This window comes from Tenrec ecaudatus, chromosome 6 (genome assembly GCF_050624435.1).
Source record: "Tenrec ecaudatus isolate mTenEca1 chromosome 6, mTenEca1.hap1, whole genome shotgun sequence".
NCBI classification, from domain to species: Eukaryota; Metazoa; Chordata; class Mammalia; order Afrosoricida; family Tenrecidae; genus Tenrec; species Tenrec ecaudatus.
This window is the reverse complement of record NC_134535.1, coordinates 32067442-32084016: the sequence shown is the minus strand read 5'-3', so window position 1 is coordinate 32084016 and position 16575 is coordinate 32067442. Positions and strand designations below refer to the sequence as shown.

Below are 16575 nucleotides of genomic sequence, written 5' to 3'. Positions count from 1 at the left end.
AAAAGTATATATACAACAGGGAAAAATCTAAGCATACATCGTATTATTAATTTGATTTTAAACCAGGTTCCACCGATCTTGGAGATCTATATGTAACCTCCTCTCTGGGAGATGGGCAATGGGGAGGTGGGTGAGGGGAGATGCCGGGGAATGTAAGATAAGATATAATAATTATTTATAAACTATCAAGGGACCAGGGGGAAGAGGGGAGCAGGGAGGGAGAAGGAGGGGGGGAAAAAGGGAAACCGAGCTGATTCCAGGAACCCAAGTGGAAGGTGAATTATGAGAATGACGAGTGCAACGAATGTATAAGGGTGCTTTGCCCAATTGATGTATGTACGGATTGTGATAAGAGTTTTATGAGCCCCAATAAAAAGATTAATGAAAAAACAAAAAAATCCTGGTTCCAATACTTTAAGTCACACAAAAATAACCAAACCAGACTCACTGCCATGATGTCAGTGCTGACTTGTCCGACCTGCAGTGGGTTTCTGAGACAGGAACTGGTTGGTTCCCCCCATCATGTCAATTCTTTCTTTCTTTTTTTTTTAAATTGGGAGCTCTTACAGCTCTTACAACAAGCCATACATCAATTGTATCAAGCACTTTTGCATATATGTTGTCATCATTATTTCCAAAACATTTTCTTTCTACTTGAGCCCTTGATATCAGCTCCTTTTTTCTCTCCCTCCCACCCTTGTGACTCCTTGATATTATAAATAAGTTATTTTCGTATCTTACATTGTACCGTCTTGTTTCACCCACTTTTCTGTTGTTTGTCCGTGTGTGTGTGCGCGCGCACGTGTACATCAATCATTCTGTTCGGTTTCCCCTTTCTCCCCCACCTTCCCTCTAGCCTCATGGTATCTCTAGTTTCATTATAGGTCCTAAGGAGGTTATCTGTCCTGGATTCTGTGTGTCAAGAGCTCTTATCTGTACCAGTGCACGTGCTCTGGTCTAGCCAGATTTGTAAGATAGAACTGGGGTCATGAGAGTGGGGGGAAGAAGGGGCGGGAGAGGTGTGGCGCATTAAGGAACTAGAGGAATGCTGTGTGTTGTCGGTGCTGTACTGCACCCTGGCTGGCTCGTCTCTTCCTTGGGACCCCTCTGAAAGGGGATGCCCGATTGTCTACAGATGGCTTTGGGTCTACATTCCAACTCTCCTCGTTCACATCAAATGGTTGTTTTGGGTCTTCTAATGCCTGATACCTGATCCCATTGACACCTCACGATCACATGTGTTGGTGTGCTTTTTCCATGTGGGCTTTGTTGCTTCCCTGCAAGATGGCTGCTTGTTTACCTTCAGGACCCCAGATGCTCTATCTTCTTGCCAGGCACCATCAGCTTTCTTTACCAGTTACCATTTTAACTTCAGCGAGCGTGTCGGGAAGGCGAGCATCACAGAATGCCACGGTATTAGAACAAAGTGTTCTTATGTTGAGACAGGACTTGAGTAGAGACCCAATGTTTGTCTGCTACCTTAATACTTACTCTACAAACATATGTACGTAGATCTATATCCATATGGCTATATATTAACATATGTACATGCCTACGAAATGGTGACGTCTGAGACCAGAGGCCGAGGCAAGAAGACCACGAGACAGAACGAAGGAGGAGTGCGACGGCCTTTTTGCTATGTCCCATTTCCTGAGGCTGTGAGGCAGAGCCGTGGGCTGGCTTCCTGGCCCACTGAGGCAGAGGCCAAGGGTTCTCGTGGCTGACAGGCGAAGGACAGAAAGAGACTTGGCTGCTGCCTGAGGAGAGGTGTTGCTGTGTACTAGTGGCTGTATACTTACTATTTTCTGATCTTGGCTTGTGGTGACCTACTGGCTTCCCTAATAGTCCCCTTCCCCCCAACTCTGTGTTCTTTGTGGCCACTGCAATGTATTATTGAACCCAACATAGAAGTAGAGTACTGTGGGAGGGATGACTGTGTCAGATCGGTAACAAAGGATGGGGGGTAGAAGCATGCCTGACCCCTGCTTTGTTGCCACAAGGAAATCATAGGTCAGATATGGCCACTCCCATACCTTTTCCTACAGCTGCTAGCCACAAGGATAGTGGTACAAATCCACCTGTTGGCACTTGGGAGAATGATGAGGCTGCCTGCTGCCAGAAAGATTTAGTCTCGGGAAAACCTATATAGAATCATTATGAGTTGTAACCAATTTGATGGCAGTCGGAGATACACACATACACTTGTATGCGCTTCAAAATGAAAAAAATTCCATTATTTTTTAAATCTGATTTTTCAAAAACTTTTTGAAGTTCCCTCATATGTCCACAGTTGAGTACGGCCTATTCGTTCTAGGTCTATCCTTTAAGAGCAAGAACGTCCTTTCATTCCCTATTGCATCCCCCGAGCCTACAATAATCCTTAGCACCTCATAGGTGGATCAATAGTTATTTGAAATGTATAAAGAGGCCAAATTGTATTTGTTACTTACTGCCCTGCATGTAAGATAATACCTGGCTTTCTAATTAAAGATAAATCAACACAACTTCACGTGTTCATGGATCAAAGGTAAAGACTCCACAGATTTGAGAATTCCACCTTGCATTACCCTGGGCAAGGACTGTCTGAGCAACAGCGGAGCTTACCCAGCACCACCGCTTCCCTCACAGACTCACTGCAAGCCTTTACGCTTCTCTTACCCATGAGGAGCATCAAAGGCCCTCAGCCCTGAGCCTTCCAGTGCCACAAAGCCTTCTGTGCTGGTCGCTCGCTGTCCTCAGGCACCTGGCTAGAATGATCTTCTCTTCTCCGGCTCTCAGCTCTTTTTCCTGGGATCTCAGATCATTACAGAAAAGGACTTGCTTGGCTGAAGAGTACTTTCATCTTTTCAGAATTTTTACTATTTCATAGTTTTCAGCCTAGTGCACCTCTCAAAATTTTAACTCAATTGGTATTGTTCTACCATAAAAAATGTGGGTCCTAAAGTTCCATGGTTGATCTGAAGGACATAGACCTCAAACTGAACAAGACAGCCTCACATGCCTTCTCTAGCCTGCCAGGATCAGCTCCTCTTAACACCCCATCAAAACCCAGGAGGAAATCTCAGCTCACAAAGCCCATGTTACACTTTGAAACAGTGGTCTCCAGACATCCGCTAACACAGAGAATGTCCCTCTGGAGAAAGATAACAGTTCTAAACCTAAAAACCTCAGGCCAGCAGACCTTAAAAGAACAGTCGATCATTATTTCCTATTACAAAGTGCACAAAATCCAACCGCAGCAGCCCCAAATGCAGCACGAGACTGTTCATCAGTGTGCTGTCTTCTGTTAAGGACCAATGAGCTTAAGTGTAAAGACATCACCCAACATCATGGTTGAACCACACCACTGACTGAGAGGGGTCAGTTCTTCCAATCAGTTAGTTCACTGGTAGACTGGGCATTTAGAGTTAACAGTGGGTGGCATTTCTAAACCTGGTTTGCTTAGCTAGCCCAGTATTTTCTAAAAGTGCTCTGCCTGGTAGGGTAGAACATTGAATTTAAATAAAATGAAAACATTGGCTGTTCACATTTCAGACGGTGATCACGTGTGCTCAAACTGCACCCCACCCCGAAAGCTCAAATTCACTGCCATTGAGTACATCCAACACACTGTGACTCTAAAGGGCAGAGTAGAATTCCCCCTATGGGTTTCTCATATTGTAAATCTTTTCAGGAGCCTCATCTTTCTTTCAGAGTGGCTAGTGGTTTCAAACTGATGGCCTTGCGACTAATAGTCTAATACGTGACCCATTACGCCACCAGAGCTCCCACGTGTGGCTTGTGGCTACCGTATTAAACAATGCACACAGGAAACGCTGCCTTTATCTTCAGAAAGTTCTATCGGGTGTGCTGTATCTAACCAATCAAATTGTTAGCATGTAAAAAACCAAAACTTCGCAAAGATATCCAAATTTCCAACTTCTCTTGAAAAGGTGACCTAGAAACTCTGGGTTGAGGTCTTACCTGACTGGACGGAGAGGAAATGACATGCCTGTGTTACGGACCGAAGTGTCCTACAAAAATATGGGCTGTAGTTCCTCACCCTTAGAACTGCCTGTAAAATCCCATTTAGGGGAACCCTGGTGGCATAGTGGTTATGCGTTGGGCTGCTAACCTCAAGGGCAGCAGTTTGAAACCACCAGACACCCCGAGAGAGACCATCAAGGCTTTTAATCCCCCAAAAGTTAGTTTCAGGAACCCATAGGAGCAGTTCTACCCTGTCCTAATGGACTAGATGGCATTGAATTTGGGGTGTTTTTAGAATCCCTTTTGGGAATAGGTTTTGTTATGTTAATTAAGCATTATTAGTGTCCAGTGTGTCATAATCTTTTGTGAAATGCAGAGTCAAAAAAGGGAAAGTGGCCCCTCGCTGACTCACCCTCTCTCAGGGCACTTGCCAAGAAAACCACGAGAGGTCGGCCCACGGCCCCAGCAACGATCCCAGGGACAACCAGCATTAACGGGCGCACAATGACTGAGCAGGCAACGCATGAACTCCGGCACCCGGGCTCGGAGTTGCCCTGCTGAGGCCCCAGACACACGGAGCAGAGACAAGCTGCTGCTGCTGTGTTTCATCTGAACGCCTGACCCAGAAAAACCACACACACAAAGAAAGCAGGACTGTTGTTTCAGCCCATGAGATTTCCAGGGAACGCAGTCATCGAAACCGGAGTAGCGTTCAGAGCACGCCGTGCACGGGCTGCCCGGCGCACAGGCACTAACTAAACATTTTCGTCATGAAACACGTAAGGGCAAGGCAAATGAAGAGCTGGCTGTGCTTACCATTCAGGGGGCACCATGCTTCCATCCACATCCCAGAATGTGTTCTTGCCATTCATTTCAGTGGTGTACATGACCCATCGGTGGCGGCCTATGTTGAGAGGTCAGCACATAAGAAAATGTAGAAAATAATCTTTTCCTAAATTCCTAACTTGCTGCTGGGTATTTAATGTAGCGTTTGTTCCTACCCATCCAACAGTAACTGCCACTGAGTCTATTCCGACTCACTGCAAGCTGTTAGGACAGGGTAGAACCAGCCCTGTGGGCTTCAGGGACTCTGCAACTCTGTATGGGCTAGAAAGCTTCAACTTTTTCCTAAGAGGCTGTGGTAGTTACATAATCTGGTGTCAGTTTGGGACTTGAGAGGATTAAGAGTGAAGGGGTGGAGTCTAGTCTCTTAATTAGGTCATAGCCAATGAGGCCTCTCTGGTTACGGCTTCCCCCGAGGATTCTAGGAAAACTCCTGAATTTCCTCCTTGGAGGCGGGTGACACTCTCTCACTGCTCACTTCCTGCAAGACACCCTTGAGGAGAAGCCACATGCACCTATCCTGATGCAGCCCTGGGTGCTGGAGAAGTCACGTCGGAATCCTTGCCAGAGCAGAGATGCTTACCATGCCTCTGGATTCAAAGACTTTCTATCCACTGGCGTATGATTGGCCTGCATTCGGCAGCATTGCATGTGTTTGGTGAGTCTGAAGAGAACTTTATAGACTAGCATCAGGCATATGGGCTAATATCAGACTTATGAGGTTGGACTGAAGTGGGTTAGGATGCTTTCTTATAAATTTATATAAATTATCCTTTATATAAAACTCTTATACACATATGCACGTTTATGGATTTGTTTCTCTACTTTACGTGGACTAACAAGGGCAGGTTGATGGTTTTGAACTGCTGACCTTGTAGTTAACAGCGCAGTGTGCAACCATAATGTCACCTGGGCTTCTTACAGCTCATAGTGAGTGCCCCTCTAAACAGAAGGGGAAACGCTGCCATCCTGCGACATTCACAGCTGTTCCTATGTTGGAGCCCACTGTCGCAGCCATAATTACAGGCATTCAGAAGAAAGGAAATTTATTTTTTAAATCAAGAAAAATACTTCTTTGTGCTTTTCAGGTAAATTTCAGAGGACTAGTCTCCTGGGAATGTCACTGAAGACAACTCAAGGCAGTATGTGGCAAAGGCTCACCACGGCCTGGTCACCCCCAGAGATGACACAAGTCACTGCTGGTGGTGGGGCTGGGCCTTTTCCTACAGTGGTGAACCGCTGCTTCCAGCCTAGCCAAAGAGGGAATAAGGCATCATGTTCCTGGAATTCAGTGTTTTGAGGGAACAGGGGCCCCTCCTGTGAGCAGGGCAGGAAAAATATAGTCACAGCAATCACACTGGAATGATAGGTTTCCAGAGAAATATTTTCCATTGGTTGCCTTAGATCTAGCAGCATTTTGTAAATTAGCAATAATAAGGTTATTTACAACTTAAAAACGGGACAGGGAAGAGCGAAAGGATCGAGGAGCAGAAAAGGATCAATCTAGTTTGTAAAAGGAAATAGGGAGGTGGCAGGACTACACCAGCCTAAGGCTCTGCCACTCACAGCTGTGCTATTTGATGAAGCTCCTTTGGTTAAGAAAGTTCTTTGACCTTCAGTTTGTTCAACTACAAAACATTCATTTGTAGATAATGCCCTAAACACCTGGAACGACTAGGACAGAAAGTAGGTGACTTTAAGGAGCAAATGAATTTCTCACAGTCAGGGGGTTAGAAGTCTGAATTCAGGGAGCCGGCTCCCGGGGAACCCTTTCTCTGCAGGCTGAGAACAGTGTGGCCTAAAGTGGGTGAAGCACTGGAGGTTGGGAGGAAGTACTGGAAGGATGGGAAGGGGGTGGAGCTGCAAAGGCAGATAGCTACCCTCTGTGCTGGATTATGGGCTCCAGCCAAAAAAGCTTTTAATTACTAGGGTGCTTAATGCATTTTTCCCCCTCCTGAAATGGGGCAATAGGCCAAATCAGTTTGGGAACCTATGTTGTAGAGCAGGTGTGGGTGCCAAACAAAAACTAAACTCAACTGCCATCAAGTCGATACTGACTCAGGGCAGCCCTACAGAGCAGAGGACTGCCCCTGCAAGTTCCTGAGACGGTAAGTGTTTGAGTCACAGGGGCAGTTCTACCCTGTCCTATATGGGCACTAGAAGCTGGCATCAACTCAATACCAGTGCGTTTCATTATTTTTTAGATGCCCTACACCAGGGGTGTCAAACTGGTGGCTGCATGTAGCCCCCAGGGTAATTTTTTGTGGCCCACGATGCTCTGAAATAAAAATAGAAAAAAACTGTTATGAAGAAAATAACGCGTAGGGGAGATCGAGGTAATACCGTACACACAATTCCCTCGCTGTATTTTATTTCAGAGCATCTTGGGCCACAAAATATTGCCTCAGGGGCTGCAAGCGGCCCGCAGACCACCAGTTTGACACCCCTGCCCTGTACTAATCCTGTTTCATTTAGAAAACACAGAGAGCCCACTCCCAATTGGGATTTTGGGATTGTGCCCACGGGTATAGAGATTAGAATTTACAGCACGTGTTTTGGAAGAGCACAATTCAACCCACCACAGAAAGATCTCTCAAGATTTGTTCCAGGTCTAATGTTTCATGAGTCGCATGAGTATTAAAAATATAATAGTTAATAGTATGCTTAAACTATCAGCTTACGTCTAGAGGGGCCCTGTGGTATAGCAGGTTATATGTTGGGCTACTAATCGCAAGGTCGAAGTTCAAACCCACCAGTGGCTCTATAGGAGAAAGATGAAGCACATTTTTATACTTTTATAAAAGCAACAAATGTACGGATAAAAGTACTCAACATTTCAAGCAGGTGACGATACACATATATATTAGGAGCAAAGATGGCAAGACTTTGTCTCATGTACTTAGTTAGACATGTTATTAGGAGAGGCCAGTGCTTGGGGGTGGGAAACAGAAAGATTTCTCCCAAGTCATCTCCCCCAAAATACATGTTAGACTTAAGACACTGCTTGCAGCTAATGGTAAATGAGTCAAGCTACCTTCCTGAAGGCAGTCAGCTGTCAGACTACTGTCTGCTCCCACCACAGGTAGGCCCCACCTCCCTTCAGTTAAGGACAATGGGCTACTTCTCCATACAAGTTTGGGGCCATTAGTATGGTCCCTGTGGGTGGGTTTACACTCTACTGATAATGGTTTCTATAGTGAGCCAGAGAACAGGTCAAAAAGGCTCAGTGACATCCAAAGTTAGGCTGCCATGCTGAATCTAGGATCCGACCATCTTGTCACATGCATACCCCCAATCCCTCCTCTTCCTATTGAGTGGATACCCCTAGATCACTCCCCTCCCATTACTGTATTACCTATTGCACAACGCTTTCCTGTGACATATGTCTCCACCTGCAATTAGAGGGCCTGCATGTCCCCAGAGAATATAAAAGCTTTGGTTAGCAATAAATCTCTCTCTCTCTCTCTCTCTCTCTCTCTTTGCAAGTGGACCACCAAGTGAGGCTAAGGTGATCATTGCTGCCCTGAAATGTGTCTGACTCCATTATTTCAATCTCCTATCTCTCATGCTCTCTATGACTTTACTATAATCTTTACTTATTATTGCTGTACAATTGCGCCTACCGGACCCACGATGATGTGTTAGGGCAGGTACCCTGACACTTGGGGAAGAACATCATGCTTCGTAAGCAGAGAAGCAGCAAATAAAGAGGAAGGGCTTCCAAAAGATAGACCGACACCATAGGTACAATAATGGAGCCCAGCCTAACGGCTGTGAGGACAACACAGGACTGGGCAGTGTGGAGTATAGGGTTGCTACGAGTCAGAGCTAACTTGACCTAACATCAAGTATTTATCATGTCCAAGCATTAGGCCTTGTTCATCCAAACTCACTGCCATCTAGTAGATTCCAACTCATAGCAACCCTACAGGACGGAGTCGGACTGTTGCTGTGTGTTCCAAGACTGTAACTCTTTATGACCGAAAGTCTTCTCTCTCTCTCTCTCTCTCAAGAAGTGGCTGTGATTTCAAACTACTCATCTGGCCATTAGCAGCCCAACTCGCAACCGCGATGCCATCAAAGTTCCTGGCATGAGGTCAGTAGTTCTTAATAGGAGGTTGTGATAGCTAGGTTTTGTGTCAACTTGGCTGGACCAGGACTCTCAGTGGTTTGGCAGTTAACACCCAGTAATCCCCATGACCTGATCTAACACAATGTAATCACAGGCCAGCAGGTATGTTGTTATTAGTAGGTGCCATTGGGTTGGTTCAACCCACAGCAGCCCTATGCACAACACAATGAAACACTTTCCGGTCCCGCACCAGCTGCCCAACGCTTCCTTCACATTAGCGCATTGCTGCAGCCACGGTGTCAATCGATCTCATGGAGGGCCTTCCTCTTTACACTGCCCTCCACCAAGCACGATGGTCTTCTCCAGGGGCAGGAGACACAGTCTTGCCATAGGAGCAATTGTGTGGGTGGTGCAAGACTGGGCAGTATTTCGTTCTGTTGAGTACAGGGTCGCTATGGGTCAGAACCGACTCAATATCACCTAACAACAGAAGGACCACTAGTTGTACTTCTCGAGAGAACTCAGCCGAAGATGAGTAATTTTTGCCTCCAAGAGGGACATTTGGCAAATGTCTGATGACATTTTTGGCTGTCACATTTTTGGGTGGGAGGGTTTCTATTTATATCTAGTAGGCAGATGTCAGGAATGCTACTAGACATTGCAGAAGCATAGGGCAGCCACCACAACAAAGAATTATCTGACCCAAAATATGAGCACTGAGGCGGTAAAACTCTGCATTTGGCCAACATCCTTCCATTTATTTCTTTTTTAAAAATACAACAAAACTTTATGAAGCAAATTATTACTATTGTTTCGACAGGGTAGATTAAGAAGTAGGCTTGAGAAACATTCACAAAGCTATAAAATGGAAGGCAGAATGTTAAACCTCTACATTCTATGTATCCTCTATCTGTTCTATGCATGGAAAAGCATGTATGGTCTCTCTATAGGATATCAAACACTGTGCAGCTGGCTTTCATTTACGGTACACACATCTCCACCATCTTTCCGTGTAAAACACATGTAGTTCTTAACAACAACCAAGGATTCTAAAACAGGCAGTGCAATCCCCTCAGGGCACACTGACACCCAGTGTCAGAGCTTTGAGAATTAGAGCAATGCTAGAGTGTGTCTGTAGGCCGCCGCTCGTGGACTTTTCAAAGAGCACTCATTTGGAGGAGGAGTTCTTTCCGAAGCAGAAGTGACAGGACAAAGATATGTGCGATGTAAAATTCAATAGTTACCAAATTGTCCTCCAAAAAGAATGCACTAACCTACTCATTCCTATGGCCTTTCTCCACATGGTGATTTATTTCAAAACCTGCTATGTAAGAAAAAGGTAACACTTTAAAGTTGTATTCCTTTTCATTACAGGTGAGGATGAGCACTGTCTTGTCATGTTAGCTGTTGTTTCTCTTTTCCCCCCTGTGAATTGTCTTCCCATTGAAGCTTTTCATGTTTTCAATTGCCCTGTTTCTGAGCTCTTTGCATACAATGGGAAATAGTCTGCCTCCCACCCCAACCTCACCCCAATTGTTCATACCAAGTATATGTTGCACTCACCAAAAAACTGCTTGTTGTCTTCGTAGTACTTATTTCCATATTTGTCTTCCCCCACTAAAGTGCCAACCTTTGTATCATTTGCCCTGTGAAATGTCCGAGAGAAAAGTTCACAATAAGTGATGCGGTCAATTATCAGCAGAAATAAAAACGAGGATATCAACTTTCAACACAAAGGTTAGTGGCAACTGCAAAAATGAGGCAATGTTGGTCAGGGGGTGGTGGTGGTGGTGGTAGACTTTTGGCCTTCACGTCCAGGCTCAGCCCGCCCTTGTGGAGCAATCAACTTTCTGGCTAAGAGCTCTGGCATCCCAGTTCAAGTTGCCCCGGTATCATGTATGTGGTAGGACTCCAGGGGTGTGATATAGTACACTAACTCTACAGAAGGAGCTCTGGCGGGGAGCACTTACACACTGGACTGTTAACCTCAAGGTCAGCAGCTTGAATCCACCAGTCCGGGCTTTCTACTCCCTTAAGGAATCACTGTATCAGAAACTCACAGGGAAATCCTACCCTATCCTACAAAGTCAACATGAGTTGGAATCGCTGGATGGCAAGGTTTTTTTTAGTTAGTTTGGGGTTCTTTGTTTTTGACTCTATGGGTGCACTATCTTCTATTACAGGACTACTTTGATCTACCATTGGGAGCCCTGGTAGCGTCGTGGGTTACTTTGTTGTGCTGCTAACCACAAGTTCAAACCCCCAGCCAACTCGCTGGGAGAAAGATGAGGCCTTCTACAGCCTCGGAAACTCACCGGGGCAGTACGAGCCGGAATCGACTCGATGGAAGCGAGTTTGACCTGCTTTGGCTTTTATCCACCCCCCACTCCCCCCCGTACCAGGAGACACAGGAGTTCGCGAAGCCTGCAGGAAACCAGGACGCCAGTGTATTTCCTCTGCCTATCCTTCGTCTGACCCTGGGCGTCCACCTCAGTTTTAGTGGACGGTTCAGCTCGTCAGACTCAGTGCACGTCAGGGCCGGTAGGGGCCATTCGACCTCCCGGTCCGGGGAAAAGACCTGTCTGAGGTCACACAGCGAGTGTGGGCCGGCCAGGCCCAACCCCGTCCACAGCCCAGGTCTCCTCGTCCGCAAGTCTACGTCCTGCGCGGGGGCGGCCCGGGAAGGAAACCGCGCTGCCTGCCCTGGAACTCGGAAGGCGCCCGGGATGTCCTTGACGGGCACCGCGGATCCCCGGGGTGGCCCCACGACCCTGCCAGCGCACGCTCAGCCCGACAGGCCGAGAGCCGGGCTCGGGAAGCCTACCTGAAGAAAGCTCGTAGGTAGCCGCGGAGGCCGCCGTGGCCGGTGACCTGCTGCAGCCCACGCCTCAGGACCTGCAAGTACTCCATCTTGGCCCGCCGGCCGGGCCTCTGGAGGGCGCGCGACGACACCCGCCGGCCGGAAGCCGCCGCGCCGCCGCCGGAGCCCGCGCGCATGCGCGCCAGACCCGCCTGCGCGGCCCCCTAGCGGCCTCCCGCGTCGCCGCCGGAGCCCGCGCGCATGCGCGTCAGACCCGCCTGCGCGGCCCCCTACCGGCCTCCCGCGTCGTAGGCGGGACCCCTCAGGGGACGCAGGGCCTGTTTCATCTGCCACGCTTGCCTTTTTTTCCTTTTCGGGTAGAATACATTCAAAATCCATCTCCCCTCTTGATTTCTTACTTGCACCTGGGCTTCTCGGGCCAACAGAACGCTTACAGCTGATGAGCATCCTGCTGCCAATCAGATTCTTGCCCCTTTGGGAGAGGTTGGTTTTTCATTCCCATTTTTCCAGGTCCCCACCCCCTTTCCACATCCTCCCCCATTGCCCTGCTCTTTTGAGAGTTTATTTAGGACTTTTTCACTGTTGTTTGGAATTCATGATTATTCAGTTTGAGAGGCTAGTTCCTTAGCTAAGCAATTTTTCTTCTAATAATTATCACCATCCATTTACCCCATTTCTTCTTTCTGGAATCAAATTGTTTGGTGACCATTGCGCCTTCTGAAATAACCTCTATTTTTTAGTTGTACCTGCATATTTTCTACTTCACTGTCTATGCTCTAAAGAACCCTGGTAGCGTAGTGGTTATGCATGGGATGGGCTGCTAACCCCAAGGGCACCAGTTTGAAGCCAGCAGCCCCTCCACGGAGAAAGGAGAAGCCTTCTGCTCCCATAGTCTCAGAGAGCCACAGAAGCAGTTCTCCTTGCCCTGAAGGGTCGTTGAGTCAGACTCCACTTGATAGCAGTGAGTTTGGTGTTGTGCTCCAAATCCTGAGCCATTGATATAAATATATCAATTATTAATTTGTTCCTTGTTTGGGTCCATTCTATTTTAGTCTTGAGATAAGTTATTTCCTCTTCAATTCTTCTGTTTTTAATTTTAAGGACTCTTTCTTGGTCTCTGCTCCTTAGCACCTTATCTTAATTGTTGGCATTAGTTTGATATTAGTATTGTTAAAAGAGCTAAAAAATAAAAACTAAAGAGGTATAGAGGCTGGCCCCACTATGAGAAATGATGCCAATCAGTGACTAAGGGCGATACAGGGAACTGCACCGGAGACACAGTGTGGGAATCGCACCTGACCTGATCCCACCACACCGAGGCAAATCACTGGAGGAGTGCAGCCGAACAGCAAGGGAATGGAGTGGCAAGGTCCCCAGGGAATGCTGAAAGTGGACTTTGGGGTCAGGGCGTGGTGCCCCAACAGACTGGACTGGAAAACGCTCCTAAGGGCCAGCAAACGATCCCTGAACTAACTACAAGCTTTTCTCTTGTGAACTGTTTTGTTCTATTCTTTGTCAGTGATTTGTTTTTGTTGTTTTGTTGTCTGGTTGTATACTGTTGCTTTGTTTTCCTCTGTCTTGTTTTCGTGCATGTTAGTGTCTCCACAGGTCTGTCTGAATAGGACAGGCTGGATGAACTATCTGGAGGAAAAACAACAGGACCGACAGTTCCAGGGGGACTTGGGGTGGGGGGGTAGGGGAGGTAAGGAAGTGGTGTAAACAAACACAGGGACAAGGGAAAAACATGGGACCCCAAATGGTAGAGAGTGGGGAGTGGCAGGCTTGGTGGGAAATGATCAAGGGTAAGGTTGCTTAGAGAAGAGGTATACTCTAGCCCAGGTGGTGACGAAGCATGGTAGTAGGGCAGGAGGAAAGTCAAGGGAGACGGAGGAAAGAGCTAGGAGTCAAAGGGCATTTATGGAGGTCTAGACAAAGACATGTACATGCAAATAAATATAGGAGGATGGGGAAATAGATCTATGTGTCTATACTTATAGGTTAAGTATTAAGGTGGCGGAAGGACCTTGGGCCTCTACTCAAACACTCCCCCAATGAATGAATACTTTCTTTTATTAAATTGGAACTCTATGATGCTCACTCGCCCGACACAACTGCTGGAGCCAAAGTGGGTGAACAAGTAAATGTGGTGAAGAAAGCTGATGGTGCCCGGCTATCAAAAGAGATAGTGACTGGGGTCTTAAAGGCTTGAAGATAAACAAGCGGCCATCTAGCTCAGAAGCAACAAAGTCCACATGGAAGAACACACCAGCCTGTGTGATCGCGTGGTCCCGAAGGGATCAGTTACCAGGCATCAAAGAACAAAAAATCATATCATTGACTGCACACCTCCATGATAGGCTCGCTGAAGACAAATGGGCGCATAAGCAAATGTGGTGAAGAAAGCTGATGGTGCCCGGCTATCAAAAGAGATAGTGTCTGGGGTCTTAAAGGCTTGAAGGTGAACAAGTGGCCATCTAGCTCAGAAGCAAAAAAGCCCACATGGAAGAAGCACACCGGCCAGTGCGATCACGAGGTGCCAAGGGACCAGGTATAAGGCATCATGCAAAAAAAAAAAAAAAGATATATGTCTGTGTGTGTATGTATGTGTATGTGTATATATATATATATATATATATATATATACCATATTAAATGAAGGGGGAAGTGCAGAGTGGAGACCCAAGGTCCAAGTGTCGGCCAATGGAGATCCCCTCATAGAGGGGTTTAGGAGAGGAGATGGGCCAATTAGGGTGCGAGGTAGTACCGATGAAAAACACAGCTTTCCCCCAGATCCTGGATGCTTCCTCCCCCCAACTACCATGATCCGAATTCTACCTTGCAGGGCTGGAGAGGACAGAGGCTGTACACTGGTACATAGGAGGGCTGGAGACACAGGGGATCCAGGGTGGATGATACCTTCAGGACCAAGGGTGTGAGGGGCGATGCTGGGAGAGTGGAGGGTGAGTGGGTTGGAAAGGGGGAACTGATTACAAGGATCCACATGTGACCTCTTCCCTGGGAGAGGGACAGCAGAGAAGGGGGCAAGGGGAGACTCCGGATAGAGCAAAATATGACAAAATAACGATGTATAAATTACCAAGGGCACATGAGGGAGGGGGGAGAAGGGAGGGAGGGGGAAAAAAGAAGAGGACCTGATGCAAAGGGCTTAAGTGGAGAGCAAATGCTTTGAGAATGATTGGGACAGGGAATGTATGGATGTGCTTTATACAATTGATGTATGTATATGTATGGATTGTGATAAGAGTTGTATGAGTCCCTAATAAAATGTAAAAAAAGAAAAGAGAAAAAAATGATTAGGACAAAGAATGTACTGATGTGCTTTATAAAACTGATGTATGTATATGTATGGACTGTGATAAGAGTTGTATGAGCCCCTAATTAAAAAAAAGAATATGTATGACCAATAAAATAATAAAAATGCTTAATCCCAGGGTAAAAAAAAAGAGGTATAGAAAATACATTTGGACAACATGCTGCTTTGCTCGGAAAATTTGCAAAGGCAATGTTCTTTTCTTTTTTTTTAAGGTAGTGTTCTTGTAGCCGGTAAAGTAGTAAATAGTACTTAGCAGATGCAGTAAGGCAGTGGTTCTCAATCTTCCTAATGCTGTGACCCTGTAATACAGTTCCTCATGTTGTGGTGACCCCCAACCATAAAATTATTTTCATTCCTATTTCATCACTGTAATTTTTCTAATTTTATTAATCGTAATGTAAATATCTGATATGCAGGATATATTTTCATTGTCACAAATTGAACATAATGAAAGCATAGTGATTAATCACAAAACAATATGTAATTATGTATTGTGAAATATTTATGTTTTCCGATGGTCTTCGGCAACCCCTGTGAAAGGGTTGTTCGACCCCCAAAGGGGTCATGACCCACAGATTGAGAACTATCATATCAAAATCCACATAAAACAATTTAAAAACCATTATATAAAGGTGTTAAGGATCTGATATCATATCTCTTTGTCTATGAGAAAAGGGACAACGGCTTTACTCAGTGCTATGCTCAGGAGCCCCGGTGGGACCGTGGGTTGTGCACTGAGCTGATAACCAGTAGGTCAGCAATTTGAAATCACCAGCTGCTCCGCAGGCAAAAAGATGAGGCTTTGTACTCCTGTAGAGTTAGTCTTGGAAACCCGCAGGGGCAGTTCTAGTTTGCTCTATAGAATTGCTGAGTCAGAATTGACAGTGAGTAACCAAGGGCCCTGGTGATGCCTTTGTTAAGTGCATCTGCTGATAACCAGTGGTTTGGCAGTTCAAACCCATCAGCATCTCTACACTAGAATCATGTGGCTGTCTGCTTCCATAAAGATTATAACCTTGGAGATCTGATGGGGGCAGTTCAATACTGTCCTATGAGTTAGAATCCACTTGATGGCAGTGGGTTTGTTTTCTTTTGTTGTAGTTTGTTTTGGCATGTTCCTAACATTAGAAAGTGGCTTGCATGTTAAGCTTCCCAAGTTTACTAAGTGATTGGCATCCATGTCTGTAGAGCTAGATGGGATGATTCTAAAATAGTCTAAGAAAACCAACTCATCTCATAAGTAAGTACAGGGACTGTTGTCGCTGTATCTGTAGGGACTGCAAGGAGGTCTCAGAACTTGTCAGCCAGTTTAAGATGAAATGGCCTGGATGCTTGCACCCAAATTGTCACATTCCAGCTACAATCGCTGGCTGCTAAGCAACTTCACCTCACCAAATGTGGTGCATCCAGTAGAGGGGAGATGTTAAAACATTCCCTTTGTCTTGCATTCCTGGGCTGGGTGCCAATCTCTCTCAGCTCACAGATCTTGAGACCAAAGTGTCATTTGGAAGCAAAACATCATCCAAACCAGACCACCAC

The 16575-nt window shown here is 46.2% G+C and overlaps 1 protein-coding gene across 1 annotated transcript in view; it reads right to left on the bottom strand.

Moving 5' to 3' along the window:
• Positions 1-11863, bottom strand: part of NDUFA12 (NADH:ubiquinone oxidoreductase subunit A12) — a 29900-nt gene extending 18037 nt beyond the window's left edge. Inside the window, exons 1-3 of the mRNA XM_075552725.1 lie at positions 11706-11863; positions 10445-10527; positions 4783-4870 (exon numbers count right to left, since the gene is read on the bottom strand). Coding sequence (XP_075408840.1) covers positions 4783-4870; positions 10445-10527; positions 11706-11791 — 257 coding nt within the window. The 5' untranslated portion in view covers positions 11792-11863. The remainder of the gene's footprint in view (positions 1-4782; positions 4871-10444; positions 10528-11705) is intronic.
• Positions 11864-16575: the final 4712 nt, after the last annotated feature.